Source organism: Chrysochloris asiatica, unplaced genomic scaffold, assembly GCF_000296735.1.
Source record: "Chrysochloris asiatica unplaced genomic scaffold, ChrAsi1.0 scaffold00305, whole genome shotgun sequence".
In the NCBI taxonomy this organism is placed as follows: Eukaryota; Metazoa; Chordata; class Mammalia; order Afrosoricida; family Chrysochloridae; genus Chrysochloris; species Chrysochloris asiatica.
Window position 1 is genome coordinate 915,987 of NW_006408823.1, and position 17,654 is coordinate 933,640.

At 48.0% G+C, this 17,654-nt stretch overlaps 1 protein-coding gene across 2 annotated transcripts in view; it reads right to left on the reverse strand.

Moving 5' to 3' along the window:
* Positions 1-17,654, reverse strand: part of SRL (sarcalumenin) — a 57,714-nt gene that overhangs the window by 3,736 nt on the left and 36,324 nt on the right. Inside the window, exons 2-5 of one of the 2 annotated variants that reach the window (XM_006874876.1) lie at positions 11,572-11,673; positions 10,495-10,590; positions 5,483-5,599; positions 5,082-5,315 (exon numbers count right to left, since the gene is read on the reverse strand). In XM_006874876.1, the coding sequence (XP_006874938.1) occupies positions 5,082-5,315; positions 5,483-5,599; positions 10,495-10,590; positions 11,572-11,673 (549 nt within the window). The remainder of the gene's footprint in view (positions 1-5,081; positions 5,316-5,482; positions 5,600-10,494; positions 10,591-11,571; positions 11,674-17,654) is intronic. The other variant, XM_006874877.1, reaches the window with a different exon arrangement.

Genomic DNA, 17,654 nt, shown 5'->3' on the forward strand with positions numbered 1-17,654 from the left:
CTGGCTCTTGATCATATGCTACCTCTTGAAACGGCTGAACATTAACCATTACCTTTTGGCACAATAACTCTGTGTATTCCTTCCATCTTCTTTTGATGCTTTCTGTACCAATCAATAATTTTCCCAGAGAATCTTTCAATAACGCAAGTTGAGGCTTGAATTTTTTCTTGAGTTCCCCCAGCTTGAGTAATGCTGAGCGTGTTCTTCCTTTTTGGTTTTCTGATTCCAGATCTTTGCACATTTTGTTGTAATATTTGGCTTTATCTTCTCGAGTTGATCTTTGAAATTTTCTGTTCAGCTCTTGGACCTCATTTCTTCCATTTGGTTTAGCATCTCTACTCTGGAGAACAAGTTTCAGTGTCTCTTCTGATATTCATTTTGACCTTTTCCTTCTCTCTTGTCTTCTTAATGACTTTTTGCTTTCTTCATGTATGATGTTCTTGATGTCATCCCACAACTCTTCTAGTCTTTGGTCTTTAATGTTCTTCAGATGATCTCTAAATTCAGGTGGGATAGATATATGTGGTCCCATTCAATCACTTAAATTATGCGTGCCTGTTTCCATTTTCCAAGGCTTAGCAGAAGAATAATTAAATAATTAAACATGATTTTCAAACAGTGGTCACAGATTATAATCACAGAAAGACCAACTCTTTGTTCAAGGAGGGAAACTAGAAATTACATTTTCAAAGTTTAATTTCATTTAAAGCAATTACTTAGCAATTGTTCTTTAGCAAACAGTTCTTAAATATGAGCACATACGGTGATTTTGGAGTCCCTGACTAGGGCAAAAGGTTAATAGCCACACTGGGCTGCTTACCATGGGTTGGAGGTTTGAGTTCATCCAGATGTGCCTTGGAAGAAAAGCCTGGTGACTGCTTCTGAAAACTCTATCATTGAAAAACCTCATGGAGCACAGTTCTACTCCGATGGGGTTGCCATAAGTCAGACTGCAGGGACTCGGGGGAGTGTCGAGGGGAAGTTAGGTAGAACACAACTTCTAACTTTGGCCAAGCATGCTAACTTAAAGGTTTGCAGCTCAAACCCATTAGATAGATGCTCCTTGGAAGTCCTACACAGTGTCGCTTTGAGTTGGAACCAACTTGATGACACTCAATAACAACATATAGATACACACACATATATAAGCATGCATACACAGAGACATATATATATATATATGTCATGTCTATTCAGGGAATGTGAAACAAAGCTGATAATAAAGTATCAAGGAATTATGGCTGACAGTACACTTAGTAGTTAAGGAATTAAAAAGACAAATCCTATTACTGACATTCTGGTCACTGTGGGAAGGGAAAGGTTAAAGAAGTTCAGGAGAAAATAAAGAAGGGCTTCAAAATTTAGCAGGATTAACAGATCTGAGGAAGGACAGCTCTGTGAGACTAGAGTAAAAGAAAAGTCCAAATCAATATCAAGAATATGGGGCCTTACCCCGTCCATACACAGAATAGACAGAGATGGGCAACTTAGACATTGGCTACCCAAAATGGGGGGGGCTACAAAGGCAAGAAGTGACTGGCTTACAAGCTTTCAAGAGGAAGCCTAGATCCAGAGGGTGCGGAGGAAGGCAGATTCTCCACTGAGTAGTAGCCAATCTGTCTGGATGGGGCTGATGAAAGGAGATAGGGATAAGACTCTTGTGATACAATAGTTAGTAATTGTTATCAGGACTGATTGTGAGGGTTGGAAATGTAAAGGCAGACGTTTTGTAGCAAAAGGAGGGGAGTGGTTGACTTTGCAGTCCAGGAACGGAGGTCCCTGGGACCATCAAGGGAGAAGAATGGAGTGTGGGACCCTACCCAGAAAAACAGTGATGCCAGAGATGGAGGTAGCGATGATGACGTGGAAAGATGGAGCGGCTGGGGACTCTAGACCCAGAGAGGGAAAGGGGCTGTGTGCTGACAACCAGGGGGCAGGCTTGCAGGGTATATCCTTTGGATGGTTGATGATGCATGGAGGGGATTGTAACCATGCCAATGAAATGATATACAATAGGATGAATGTAAAGCTAATGTTCTCCCATGTAAACTATCACATAATTCACAATAAAACATTTTTTAAAAGAATATGGGGCCTTTGTCCCAGGAAAATATACCAAACACACCAAATATAACCCTTTGAGTAAAGCCTCAGCCCATTCACTGGTGATGGTGAAGGGACAGAATTTTGTCAGTGGGTGATGAAGGATATTACAAGGCAGTGAATCACTTAATATGGTTTTTCTAGCCTTGTCTTTGTAACGTGCATCAAATAACACTTTTCCTGCTAAGTCTGGGTAAGAAATGGTGGGAGCAGACACTGACAGGATGATGTGATTCGGCCGTGCTGTAACAGAGTTCACAGTAGTTGTGAAAACTCTACTTGGGTTCAAATGAGCCACCTCTGAAGCAGAAGAGGGGAATCTCACCACCATTCGAGAAGAAGAGTCAGAAGTGGAGTGTATCCTTTGGACCCCAAGACCCCCACACACTGAACCTCCTCAACCCAGGGACAGAAAGCTGACACCTGAGCAGTAGCCATGGAGCCAAGAATCAGAACATTAACCAGAGCAGAGGCCTCCCAGTCCACGGAAAAGGAAAGCTGAGTAACTTCGAGCAGGAAGCTTGCTTTTACAGTGGGGTGCCCCTAGGTGCTTAAATTGGGGAGCTAGGTTTGCTGCCCGGCCTGCCATCTTACTTGATGACCTTAGTTGAATTTGCTTTCAACCTTCTGACTACAAGGAGCTCTGGTAGCATAGTGGTTACAAGTTGGGCTGCTAACCTCAAGGTTAGCAGTTCAATACTACCAGTCAGCCATTCCACGGAGGAAAGATGAGACTTTCTGCTCTTGTGAAGCTTTACAGCCTCGGAAACCCTAGAGAGGATCACTATGAATCAGAACCAACCCCAGCATACCACCACCAATCTCGTGTCTGACCTGATGATGCTGGGTTCATCAGCTCCTGCGGCTACCCCGAGTCAGGACAAGCCTCCAGCCTGACATCTGACCCACAGACTTGGAAACAAACTGCTAGTGGAGTCCTGCTGTATCGCTGTGGGTTAATGCACTGGACTGCAGTCAGTTTGAACTGCAAGGTCGGCGGTTCAAGCTCACCAGCCGCTCCGCAGAAACCCCTACACAGGGTCGCTATGGGTTGGAACCGACTCGATGGCACTTCACAACAACAACAACAACAACTGCATGAGCCAGTTCCTTTATATAAACATCTATCTATATGAAGGGGGCACAGTGGGGGTCCATACAACAGGCACTGGACTGTGAACCACAAGGTCCATGGTTCCAGCCCACGCCTGCCGCTCTGCAAGAGAAAGGCTTTCTACTCCTGAAAAGACTTAAAGCCTTGGAAACCCTACATAGGATCGCTATGAGGTGCAACCTCCTCAACAGCACGTGACAACAACAATCCCTTGTCAACCTTCAACCAAGAACAGACTGATGTTTGTTTTAAGCAGCAGTGGAATCCAAGTCTACAGGGACGTGAAATGTTATTTTCTAAATGCAGCTTTTCGTGCTGTCTAAAAAGTAATAAAATGGGATAATGGCAAAGAAGTTGAAGGAAAGAAGTCTCACATTGGAAGAATGTGTGAGAGACAATGCAGTATTGAAGGGAAGGAAACACGGAGCTGACAGCAAAGCATGGCTTGGAATTGAGCTTTCCCACTGGCCAGCTGCACACTAAAGATTTCTAAGCTTTAGCTACAAGATGACAAGAATGCCTAAGTTGATATAAAGACAACAATGGTGATGTAAGTCTGGAAAGAACCCAATACACACAGCACCTCTCACCTAGGCGTGCCTGATCTATTTCAATTCTCTCCATTTCTTAGTTCCTCAAGTTTGCTTATTTTCAAAATGAAAAAAGGACTACCTCTCTTTGAAAGTTTTTTTTTACAATGATCACTCAGTAATCTATAAAATTATCCAGTACATAGTGGGAGCACAATAAATGTTAATTTACTATTCTAATTATTAGTGATAATATTATTACTAATAACAAAACATGGTCTGATTATAGCCAAAAAAACAAAACAAACCTAAACCCTCTACCACTGAGTTGATTCTGACTTACAGCATCCCTAGATAGGGTTTCTGAGTCTGGAAATCTTGACAGGAACACACAGGCAGCCTCACCTTTCTCCCAAAAAGCAGCCAGTGGGTATGAACTGCCAATACACAAACCACAGTGCCAGCAGGGGTCCCCGGTTATAACCATAAAGTAGGAGTTATAACCATAAAATGGGATCTACCATCTGTGTGTATTTCTCCAAGGGTCCTGCTGGACTCATCTCTGCTGACAGCCCTGTGTGACGGTGCCACCTGGTGCACTACCACACCAGGTCACAGTCTGGAATCCTGCCTTCTGGAGACCTGTGAAACCTGACAGAGATTTACGCTGAAGCCAGTCTAGTAAAGCAGGAACTGGGAAGAGAAGAATCCCAGACCCCAGTTACCTAGAGACAGGTACGCCTGTATTGGGGTAAGTCCAGGCCCTTGATCACTCAACAGGTGTTCTGGTGATGCAGTAGATTAAGCATTAAGCTGCCAACCAAAAGGTTGATTGTTGGAACCCACCATCTTTCTCCCAGTAGATTCATGGAAGAAAGATGAGGCCACCTTATTCCATAAAGATTTACAGTCTCGCTCGGAAACCCTGGGGGTAGAGTTCTACACAACTGAGTCACAGCTGACTCCCAACGGCAGTGGGCTTTTGGGTTTTAATCACTTAGGAATGCATCAACTTCCCAAAGGCAATTCAGCTCCAGCTTGGACCTTTAGGAGCTGTTTCCTGGAAGACACTTCCTTTATATAAAGACACTTCCTTTATATAAGCCATTTCCTTTATATAAACATCTATCTATCTACATTGTCTCCACACCAAAGCAATCCCTGGGGAAAGAGGAGGGTATGTGGCAGCACAGTGACAAGGAGGAGGTGGGAGCAGAGGCTGCATCTCCTGAGTGAGCACTGGCCAACGTGCTCCTCTCCCTGCCTACCACTTGCTGTGGACAATGGGCTCCTAAGGCAGAACTCCAGCTGTTCACAGAGCTGGCCTCAATTACCTCTTTCTTGCTGCTTGCGGTTCTCAATGATGCCTGGTGTATCCACAAAAGTGACCCGCTCTAAAAGTTTATGGGGAACTTCAATGCCAATCAGCTTCTCCAGAAAGTTCTGACCAAACTTCTCCAGGGGTGAGAAGGAGCGGGTACTGTCAGCAGCCATGACAATGCCCTCAATGGTCTTCAGCTTGGGCCCATGCATGAGGACCGTGAACTCCGAGGTGGTGGGCTCAGCACCTAAACACAAGGGAAAGCATCAGTTGGGAATTCAAGGCTGTCCCCACACCCCAGTGTTTCCAGGAGGGTTTTGCTGAAGTGCTCATGTAAATGTTTTCATTTTTCATAGGACTTTACATAGGTCATTTGAATACCAACAATCACACAAGGTAATATCTATTTATTACCTGTGTAGAGCTGGTAGCGAGTATCTTCCAAGCCCAGGAGGTAGTTTATCATGGTTGATTTACCGACACTCCACGGTCCCAAGAACAGCACCATGGGCTTAGATGTGATCTCCCCGTCTGTGGGAACAGGAGTTAGAAAGGAGGGTGAATCCACAAGGCTTCTTCCTACTGGAGTGGTTCATGTATTCATAGCACCCTGCTATGAATCTGAGTGGCAGGATTTAAATAAATGTAATGACATTGCATTGAGCAAACCTGCTGCAAAAGACCTCTTTAAAGCGCTAAAGATGTTACTTAGAGGACTAAGGTGCTCCTGACCCAAAGCCATGGTATCTTCAATCGCCTCATATGCATGTGAAAGCCAGACAACGAACAAGGAAGACTGGAGAACTGATGGTTTTGAATTATGCTGTGGCACTGTGGGGTAAACACTAGACTGCTAACTACAAAGCTGGCAGTTCAAATCTACCATACGTTCCTTGGAAAACCTATACAGAGTCACTGAGTTGGAACCATCTCAACAGTACTTAACAACAAGAATATTGAAAGTACCATGGATTACCAGAAAACAAACAGCCCAAACCCACTGCCTTAGAGATCACTGTGACTCACAGTGACTTTACACAGGGGTTTTGAGGCTGTCGATCTTCACAGAAGACAGCCTTATTTTTTACCTGTAGTGGATTTTTCAATTGCTTCCTATGCACGTAAAAGCTGAACACTGAATAAGGAAGACCAAAGAAGAATTGATGCATTTGAATTTTGGAGTTGGCTAAGAATGCTGAAAGCACCATGGACTGCCAGAAGAACCAACCAACCTGTCTTCAAAGGAGTACAGTTAGAATGCTCCTTAGGAGTGAGGGTATGAGATTCTGTCTCCTATACTTTGGACACGTGATCAGGAGGAACCATCCCAGGAAAAAGACAGTGGAAATGAGGACGAACCCCAGTGAGATGAACTGACATGGTGTCTGCAGCAATGGGCTCAAACATAACCACGGTGAGGGTGATACAGGACTGGGCAGCGCTTCATTCTGTTGCTGAGATCTGGAACCAATAGGGCAGCACCTAACAACAACACGCTGATCAGACAGCATGAAGCAACCAGTGACACTGTCCTTGCTCTGTAAGTGTGTTCTCTCAGTTAAACAACAGCAGAAGGCATGGTGTGATGTGGGCCTTGCACAGACAGAGTCTTGGCACATCTACACCGGGAGGAGGATCTGAGTAAATTCAACAATGACTCAAAGTTCACTATGGGCGAGGTGTCCTGGTTGAGGTCTAAAGGAGACATGGAGAGATGAGAATTTCGGTCTCTTGATTGATAACAGACAGAACTTTGAACCACCAGGGTAGACATCAGGCCTGCCTGGCCTCAGCCTCCACAGTTCTCATTCCCGCTCTCCAGTCCCCAACTCTCTTTACTCAGTCCTTAGCTGTAACCACTGACATCCCTGGTTCAAACTCTGCCCCACCCTGGGGCCCAGAGCTGGGCTCACATGTCAACTTCCACAGTCCATGACAAGCTTACCAGTGTCCAAGAACACAAACTGAGTTGGCAGTTTTTGAGGCACATTCCCAGTGTAAGGAAGCCTGGTTGTGGTTAGGCACTCGGTGGTTAACTGAACCCATCAGCCCCTCCTCAGGACAAAGGCCAGGCAGTCTGCTCCTGTACAGATTAACAGCCTTGGAAACCAGACGGGGCAGTTCTACTCTGTTCTGTAGGGTCAGTTAGGAGTTGGACTTAATTTGACAGCAATAAAGTTTGGGTTTAAGGCAAAGCCGAGTCCGAGAAAACCAAGACTGGAGTGTTGTTGTTAGGTGCCATCAAATCGGTTCCCACCATAGCAACCCTACGTCCAACAACAAAACACTGCCTGGTCCCGCGCCATCCTCACAATTGCTACTACATTAGAGCCCACTCTTACTACCACTGTGCTAATCCATCTCACTGGGATCTCCCTCGTTTCGCTGTCCCTCACTTTACCAAGCATGATGTCCTTCTGCTGTCCCTACTGTTATGTCCAAAGTATGAGAGGGACTGGTCCCTACTGTTATGTCCAAAGTATGAAAGACATACTTTGGCTAGCTTGGTTTCTAAGGAGCATTCTGGTTGTACTTATTCCAACACAGATGGTCTCGTCTTCTAGTAGCACATGTGTGCTGCCGGAAAATGATCACATTTTGACCCTTCCACTACAAACGCAAGGGGCTCTGGTAGCATAGTGGTTACAAGTCAGGCTGCTAATCTCAAGGTCAGCAGTTCAAAACTACCAGCCTTTCCATGGGAGAAAGATGAGGATTTCTGCTCCTATAAAGATTTACAGCCTCAGAAACCCTACATAGGGTCACTATGAGTCAGAACTGACTCCATGGCAGACCACCACCACTGTAAATACAGCAAGATGCACACAGCTCTCTGGGGTCAAACCTATCTCAGGGGCAGGAAGGGGAGGAGGCAGAAATCCTGCTTATCAACAAACAGAGTCCATAAAGAGGCTCTTAAACAGACTACAGATGCTGAGGGAAACCGTGTGCTTCAAGCTCTCTGAGCTGGGCATAAGGCAGCCTTTTCTGGGTGCTACTGTTTTCGATCTTTACAGCAGGGAGCACTGCTGGCATATATACAGGTTCCTCTTCACTAAAAGAGGGTACTACATACCTTCTAATACCCTTAGTCCTGGTATGGCACTGTAGGATAAGCATAGGACTGCTGAATCACACAAGTCAGCGGTTCAAACCCACCAGCTGCTTCTTGGAAGCTTTATACAAGGTCATTATGAGTTGGTACCGATATGACAGCACTTCACAACACCCTGAGGCGACCTGGTGGCACAATGGCTAAGCGCTTGACGGCTAACTGAAAATCTGGTGTCGTGACCTCACTCAGTGGCTCCAAGGGTGAAAGACGTGGTTATTTGCTCCAATATTGATTACAGACTAGGTCAACCTACAGGGTACTTCCATTCGGTCACATGAGGTCAGTAGACATCAGACATGAGTCAGTGGCACCCAGGCAAAACCAACGTACCCAGTTTGAACAACATGACCTCATTTTTAAAATACAAAGTGATCTACTTTTATAAACCTATGTATGCCAAGGAAATGTCTGGAAGTATTCCCAAAAAACTATGACAGTGGGTATCTTTGAGGAGGAATTAGAAAAGGTGGAGATCATGAAAGAGATTTTAATTTTTCCATCTGTGCTATTCTGCACAATTGAACTTTTTCTTTGATCTGTTTTATTATTTTGAAAACCAATTTTTAAGACTACAGACCCAAGGGAAGCAGAATGGGAACGTGATAAGGAGAAGGGGTGGGATCTGGGCCAGAAGCAAATGGGGACCCCTTCTGCTTGAGTGTTAGTGTATTGGAAATAAAAATCTGAATTCTTGAAGCAGGACTAAACTAAACAGGAAGTGCTGCTGTGGTGGTGAGGTGCCTCTGAATCAGTTCCAACCCACGGCAACCCTGGGGACCCCAGAAGCAAGCCTGCCCCATGCTGCAGCACCCAGAGGCCCTGACATGGCAAGCTATCCCTCTGAGGAGCTTCACTTTTTTGCTGACCATCTACTTTACCAAACAAGATACTGTTTTTCCAGGGACTGATCCCTCTTTTTTTTTTTTTTTTTAGGGTAGGCATATGTTTCACTTTATTAGATTTTACCAAAATGGCTTGTAATTGTTGAACCAATTAACTTTTTTTTTTTTTATTAAATGTTTTTATTTTGCATTGAGTGAAAGTTTACAGGGCACATCATCAGCTTCACATTCAACCATTCATATAGCTTGTTTCATTACATTGATTATTATCCCCTCTATATATCATCAGTTAACAGTGTTTCTCTCTATCCTCTTTAGCTGTTTTTTTTTGGGATGTGGGGGAGGGACTGATCCCTCTTGATGACAAGTCCGAAGTATAAGAGACAAAGTCTCAACATCCTTGCTGCATTTCTTCCAAGATTTGTTCATTCTCCTAGAGGTCCATGGTATATTAAATGCTCTTCACCAACACCGTAAGTCAAAGGCACCATTTCTTCTTTGGTATTCCTTATTCACTGTCCAGCTTTTGCATGTACATGAGACAATGAAAAATACCAAGATTTGGGTTGGGTGCACCTTAGTGCTCAAAATGACATCTCTGCTTTTTAACACTTTAAACAGGTCTTTTAAAACACTATCTGTAGAGGGCACTAGACAGATGGAAAGAGAAAGGCTGTGTGCAGGTAGCCAGGAGGCAGGCTGTGTGCAGAAGGTGCCCTTTGGTTGCTTAAATAATTATATATTCCTGAGTGAGTTTGTGTACATCCAAAAAAAACAAAAACAAAAACCAGAAGGAATAGAAGCAAATACTGTTGAATGATGATACAAGGAGGAGCTTGTAATCACTGCAATAAACGATGGTATTATGCCAATATTCTCCCATCTCCTATGTAAACTATCACTCAATTCACACACAAAAAATTAAAACAAAACACCTCCTTGTAAATTGTGGCACTTTGTCCAGACTAGGAGGCCTGGTTATTTACTTCTGAAAAGCAGCCGCTGAAAACCTCATGGGGTTTTCATCAAGTTCTGATACGCAATGGATCATGGGGACACTGCAGGGCTAGGCGGTATCTTGTTCTACGGTGCATGGGGTGCCCATGAGTAGGAAACGTTGGATGGCAGTGTGATCACAACGAAAGGGAATATCTGTTCCTTCCTATCTCCTCATGGACACATATGGAAGGACACATATGGGGGGGACCCAGGGGCTGTACCCATGACCGTGGACACACGTGGGGGTCCCCGGGGGCTGTACACCCATGACCGTGGACACACGTGGGGTCCCCGGGGGCTGTACACCCATGACCGTGGACACACGTGGGGTCCCCGGGGGCTGTACCCATGACCGTGGACACACGTGGGGGTCCCCGGGGGCTGTACCCATGACCGCGGACACACGTGGGGGTCCCCGGAGGCTGTACACCCGTGACTGTGGACACATGTGGGGTCCCCGGGGGCTGTACCTGTGATCTCGTGCTGCCGGAGCTCGTTGTACTTGTAAGACTGCTCTAGGGGCTTGATGGATGAATGATAGATTTTCCGAAGCCGTTGCAGCACCGCTGGAACAGAGACCGGAGAAGGGAAGGTGAGGTGGGGTAGACCACACCCAGTGCTGTAAGTGGGGACGGCCGTGGGGGAGGTGGGCTTTGCAGCCCAGCTACTGTGAATTCCTACAGCAAGTTGATCCACATCCCAAAACCTCAGAAATCTTCCAACCAAAGGATACTCTCCTGCACCTCTGCCCCCACAGAGCCTCCTGAACAGATTTAACCTAACTTTCTTCTCCTTCTCTATCTCCATGGAGGGTTCCAGTCCTGCTGTCCCCATAGGGCACAGTAACTGAAACCCTTCTGTGGCAGTGAGAGCCCACTGCTTTCCTCTCTGCTCCCACCTTCCTTATGTTTGTCTTGGCCATGGAAGGCTAGGAGACACGTCACCCTGCACCCTCACCATCACTGCACTCCGGGTGCACCTGGGAGGGAAGACTCACACCCTAAAGTGCCCAATGCCTGCAGGGGTGAGGCTGCAAGACAGAGAGAAAGGCTATCAGAGCTGAGCTCTACCCTCACTCAGCCACCCCGCAGGTGTGTAAGGTCAGGGTAGCTGTCTGTATGTGGCTGTCAGTGAGACAACCAGCCCTGCTATAATCTTGGGTTACCACAAGGAGGGAACTAAATACCAGACACAAGGGCTTTATAAACTGCAGAAACAAAACGTGATGAACAGGCTTTATAAACAGCCAATAAAACCACACCATCCACAAATGTGAGGCATTCTTATTGCCAGTCCTCTCCTGCTGAGACAGACAGGCTGCAGTAGCCCATGGCGCCCCATGTGTGGGTCCCTGTGCCCAGACTACCTTTCCTCCTTTCTGCCAGCCCAGGGGTCCCACTGCAGACCCTACTCAAAACCTTCCTGCTCTCCTGGCTCTGGTTCCCTCTGCCTTCCAGCTTAGTCCATGCTGCTCCCGCCTCCTCAGCCTCAGCTAGCCCCAGCCCCAGCCAGAGGCCAACCCCAGCCACACTGTACTCCACTGGTACCTGAATAGTCATCAGCTGGCTTGTCCTCATTCAGCATCAGAGTTTTCTCAATGTGGGAGCGATCACGCAATACGGCTTCTTCACTCACATCCTCCGTCTCTTCTGGGGAGAAAAGCACAGAGGAGGATCAGGTGGGAGCCACTTAAGAGAACCAAGGGACTCTAAGGCCCTACAGAGGCAGGCAGGGGCCAACCTGGGACAGGAACTCAGTGAGGCCCAGTGGAACAGAACCGGGTTCTGGAGGCAGCATTTGAAACTCCAAACACAAAGTCTCTTAAGCTCTGTAACCATTTTACTTATTTGACAGGTATGTATGGAGCACCTACTATTTGCCGGGCACCAAGCACCTGGCTGTGAACACGTGGTACACACCAACCTGGAGGCTTCCTTATAGGAAGAGAGATGATAAATCATCTTTAAAGTGAGTCATAATTACAAACTCTGATATGGGCTCTGAAAGGAAAAACTCAAAAAGCTGTAAGGTTACTCAACATTCTGAGCAGAAACTGTCAGAGTCCTGAGCAAAAGAAGGGAAATGTAGACTAGAATTTCAAATCCTCACGGGATACAGATTTTCTGAAGTCACAGGTGCTGGATGAACCCCAGAAACTTTTGTCCTAAAAGAATCTTTAAACCTTAAATCACACATGCCCCCAGAAATCTTTAACCCAAACAATAGTTTAATTAGTTTTTTAAAAAACCAACCACAACTACTCTGCCTGGAGCATTATGCTTTTTTAAAGAACTACACAGAGGAACCAACTGACAGTAGCAACTGAAACACGAGGCAGGAAATTCAGAGCGCCTTGACTTTCTGTTAGTGGGGCGGGATGACCGTACATGGAGGCACTGGGGATATGCTCAACAATGACAATAAAATCAACTCTTACAAAGTTAAATGCGGGCACATAAGCAGCCAGGGAAGGCTCCCCTGAGGAAGCCAAGTATTAGCTTGAGGTCTGCTGTGTGAATAGGAGTTAACTGGGTGATGGGGGTGGGTTCCAGGAACAGCAAAGCCTCTAGTCAGGAGGAGTTAGCAAGACACAGGAAGGAGATCCAGGCACTGGGCCACAGCGAGCAGGCAAGTGGTGGGAGCAGGAAGGTTCAGCAGAGGTCAGCGATATAACGGGGTGGGGGTGGGGGGCGGCCAGGAGGAGCTAGGCAGACAACTGTTGTATCAGGGCCCCACAGGGAGAGGGGTGGGGGATAAGCCGGCAGGAAGTTTTGTCCCAATTGGCCTTTTCATCATCGGACCAGCAAAAGATGCTTTTGATGAGACCTGCAGGCTCCCAGGAGGGGGACACTCCCACCCCTGGGTCTCTAACATCACATCTGTTTCTACCCAGCCAGGCTGATGGGCTTAGGTCTGCCCAGTGGCGGAAGACTGCTTCCACCAGGGAGGGAAGCAGAAAATTAGTGCACGTCAAGCAGCATCTCCGAGTCTGGTTCTGTACCTGGACCAAGCCCAGGCAGCCCTCCCTGCCAAGAGGGAGAACAGGGAGGAGAGGGGCTTAGGCTGCAGGTGCCCCTCCCTGTATGTAGCATGTCCAACAAGTGGTGGTGTGTTGCTGGAGAGCTAATTCCGACTCCTAGCAACCTGTGGGGCAGGGGAGAACTGCCCCAGAACTGCCAGGGCAGTCACCTGAAGGAAGCAGACTAGCTGCAGCTTTCTCCTGGGAGTCGCTGGTGAGATTGAACCCCTGACCTTTTGGCTAGCCACCCAGAGGTTAAACCACGGTGTCACCACAGCTCGTTTTCAACATATAAATGTAATCCCTGCAAGGAAGCCTGTGGGGGAGGCCATCTTGGAAAACGGAAGTTGGACCTTAATGCCTCTAGTATGAAAGGCCAGCTTTTGGTCCAAGTCAGTACACTTAGTGGATGCGGCCTGACCCTCCCTGGGGCTGCCCACTAGCTATGGCCCTGACAGTCTTTCCTTCACAATGCTCACCCTTAGGTCCCAGTTCTCTACATCTGAAACAGGCTAGTCTTCAAGGTGGATTGGTGTGCCAACCACCAATGTGGGCACCTGGGGGGGGGGGGCCTCCAACCCCATCCTCACCAATCCCTGCACCCCCCCTCACATAGCTGGCCTTAGCACCTCCGGTTCCATCACTGTTCTCCTGGGCTTCAGCTTAAACCATGTCAGAGTGCATCCTGCAGGGTCCATTCCTGAGGGCCCAACTCAGGAGTGGCCAGGCACTCTAGTCCTCCATGGCACACCCTTGTTCTTGGTCCCTCCAACTAAAGGAAGTGACTAGTGAGCAGTCCAAAGGAACCTCCCTGCACAGGGCCTCCTGCTAAGCACCCAAACTGTCCCCAAGTGTCCCTCTGCCCACAAGACTTCTGGAAGACCACCAGGGCGGTTTCTAAGGAAGCATAGGAGTCCCCTACCCTGCTGCTCCTCTTTGGGGTCCTGTGCCCCAATGCCCTTGGGGTCTATACTCAGTTCCTCCTCACTGGGCTGGCCTCTCTCCTCTCTGTAACTTGCGCTTTCCGCTGTTTCCTGGGATCCCGTGGCTTCCTCCGAGCTAGCAGCTCCTGCTTCTTCTGAACTCGCCCCATTGCCACTGTCCTCCTCAGATTCTTCGGATGGCGTTCCTCCTTCTTGTTCCTCGCCTTCATGGTCATCGCCACTCTCTTCTTCAGAAGAGGCCTCATCAGGGACCTGTACAGGTACCCCGTGAGGAGGACTGTCCTCCTCGGTGCTCTTCACTCCCCCAAACTCTGCGCTGGCCTCCTGGCTGGGACTGGGCTCTCCCTGGTCAAGACCTGACCTGGCTTCTGAGTCACCATCAACCTCTGACTCTTCATGCACCGACTCGACTTCCGGTATTCCGCCAGACATTTCCAGTTCCTGAGCGAGCCCTGAGCTCTCCTCGCCTTCTGTTTCCACAGGGTGTGCTTCCTCAACCTCTCCACTCCGTGCAGCCTCCTCTAGAATCACACCGCTCCCAGCCAGGCCTTCTGCCTCCCCGTTGTCAGCTCCCTGAGTGGGGAGCCCGCTCCCAGGCGCCTCTTCTGGGCCCTCCCCTGAACCGGGCTCTGGCTGTCCCTCTTCCAAGGCCCCCTCTTCCCCGTCTGGAGGAAGGACACTTGCTCCTGGCTGGCCCGTTTCTTCCTGCCCAGGTCCAGCAGCGTCTCCAGGTGTGAATTCTGGGGCTGTGGCATTGGACAGGCCGTCTTCGGGGTCAGTGGTCTGGGAAGGGGTCCCCGGTGGGGTCTTCTCAGGGCTCTCAGCCTCACTGCCATCTGGGAAATGCAGGAGGCTGGTCTTCTCTGGAGGGCCCACATCTGCATAAAGTGCCCTCTCCTTCTCCTCTAGACTGGCATCTCCAGCAGAGAACTGATTCTCCAACAAATTGGCCACATCTTCTGTGCCACCCGAGGCAGAGACTTGCAGTTCTAAATGATTAGAACATTATTGGTCAGTTTCACAGGGTTGGCACTTGCGTTGCTTCTCAAAGTGTCTAAGTAAATCTAGCTCCCATCTTCTGGACTGTGGTGTAGACCTGCTGAGCAGGCCTTCTTAACTACCCTGTGTGATAAGCAGTGTTATTACTCCAACCACCACCCCCATGTAGAAACCACAGATCCGGGTCTGTAAGAACTGTCAACCCCAGTCCATCTCCAAGGGAGTCAGCAGCTGGACTTCACTGGACAATCTCCTGTCCTTGACCCTGGACTCTCCCGCTAGCTCCTGGGATGGAAACTTGGACCAACCCTTCAAGCAAGGCCTTCTTCAATCATACTAATAGGCACGTGCAGCCTGGCCCGCGGGGAGATATTTCTAAGACATTACAAATGCAAGTGTATGCCACCCCGAGTCAGTTCCTAGAGTCATTAGCCCGCCAGCTTTTGATCCTGCTATCAGCAAAGGAGTGAAAACAGGTGTTTGCAGGCGAGCTCATCTTAGGTTACAAGGCAGAGTACTTAGGGGATGACTTGTGGCTCTCAACCTTAGTAAATCCAGCCCTGTCCCCTTAAGGGCAGGCATTTGCTGGCTTCTCTACCTCAGATTAAAGTGGACACAGCCTGAGGAGGAGATATCCAAAAAGGGCAGGGCCTGGGCTTCCCAGTGGCCTTAGCCAACCCCTCCTGAGGGGATCCCCTTCTAAGGGCTGATAGCTTTACTGGGAGAGCTGAGGGCACAGGAAGAGCAGAGCAGGAAGAGTGGAGGGGGGCCTGGTCTGTATCACACATCACTTTCAGGGGCCAGGCTTCATGAGCTTGGACCAGGGGATAAGGGGAACTCACAGAGAGGTGAGCCCATTCCTTCTGCCCCATTCCACCCAGGCTGGGATCTGTAAGGGGGATGTCACCAGTGCTCGTCGGATGCGGGGTTAGCTGAGACTGCGGCCTGGCACTCCCTGTTGGCCCCGTTTGTCTTGACTCATAGGGCATCTACCTGGCTTCCAAGGAAGCACCATCCCACCTCCATGCAACAACACACCCTCCTCCACCAGTCACTCTCAGACCACAGGCCTCCAACCAGGAAAAGCCACTTCTTGGTCCTTCTTTCCCTGAAAGCTGGGGTAGCCTCCATGGATCAAGAATGCATATTTTCAGGAGATGGGGATGGCACTCATGTAGCACAATAGTAAATAATTGTTATCAGAACTGACTATCAGGGTTGGAAATGTAAAGGTGGACATTTTGTAGCAACACGAGGGGAAGGGTTGACTTTGCAGTCCCGGAGCAGAGGTCCCCAGGGCCATCAAGGGAAAGGAGAGGAATGTGGGACCCTACCCAGAGAAGCAGTGATGCCAGAGATGGAGGCAGAGATGATGATGTGGAGAGATGGAGCAGCTGGGGACTCTAGACCCAGAGAAGGAGAGGGGGCTGTGTGCTGACGACCGGGGGGCAGGCTTACAGGGTGTGTACCCTTTGGTTGGTTGATGATGCATGGAGGGGATTGTAACCATGGCAATGAAATATAATACCAGATGAATGTAAAGCTAATGTTCTCCCATGTAAACTATCACATAATTCACAATAAAACATAAAAAAAAAAAAAAAAAATGAATGAATAATTTTCTCATTGTCCTCACATAGCCAACCTGTTGTTAAGTTCAGGATGATGCTAAGTTTGGAGACCTTTTTCCTACACGAGTATCCCTGAACAGCATCATGCACAATGGTCAACCCAAGTGTCCATCAACAGATAACTGGATCAACAAATGGGGACCTGAAAAGGAATGAAGTTCTGCTATATGCCACAGCATAGGTGAACCTTGAAAACACTAAGCTAAATAAAATGGGGTACGTCAGTCCACAGACCCAGAAAGCGAATGGAGTTGTCAAGGGCTACGGGGAAAGGAGAAGTGAGCAGCGACTAGTTAACAGGTAGAGAGTTTCCTTTTGGGGTGACAGAAACATCTTGGAATTAGACAGAGATGATGGTTGCGCACCACTGCGAGTGTACTGAATGCCACTGAATTATACACTTTAAAATGGTTCATTTTATGTTAAGGGACTCTTACCCTCAGTAAGGAACACATGAAAGAGTAGCTCCCATACTGAGAGGACACTGTGACCATGCACATTCCCACCTCCTTTGTCATTACTTGTTCGGTGCCATCTGACTCACAGTGACACTGTGCACTAGAGAAAGCACCACGACCTGACCCTGCACCATCCTCACAACTGCAGCTCACTGAGGGTCTTCCTCTTGGTTGCTGACCATTGACTTCATCAATGACTCCTTTTCCAGGGATTGGTCTCTCCTGATAGCATGTCCGAAGTACACGAGATAAAGTCTCACAATCCTTGTTTGTGAGAAACATTCTGGCTATATATACACACCTAAGGTAAATTTGTTTGTTCTCATGAGCGGTCAAGGTTTTAGAATGCGCTGGAGCCAAGTCAGCTTGAACCACCAGCTGCTCCTCAGAAACCCTATACAGGGTCGCTATGGGTTGGACCCAACTGAAGGGGACTCAACAACAACTAGCTAAGATCTTGCCCAAGATACATGGCCACTCACTGGACGAATAAACTGAAACCCAGCACTGCTGACCCTCTGTCTAGGATTCCCATGCCATGACGTACTTATGTGTTCAGGGGAGTTTCCCATGCCATGA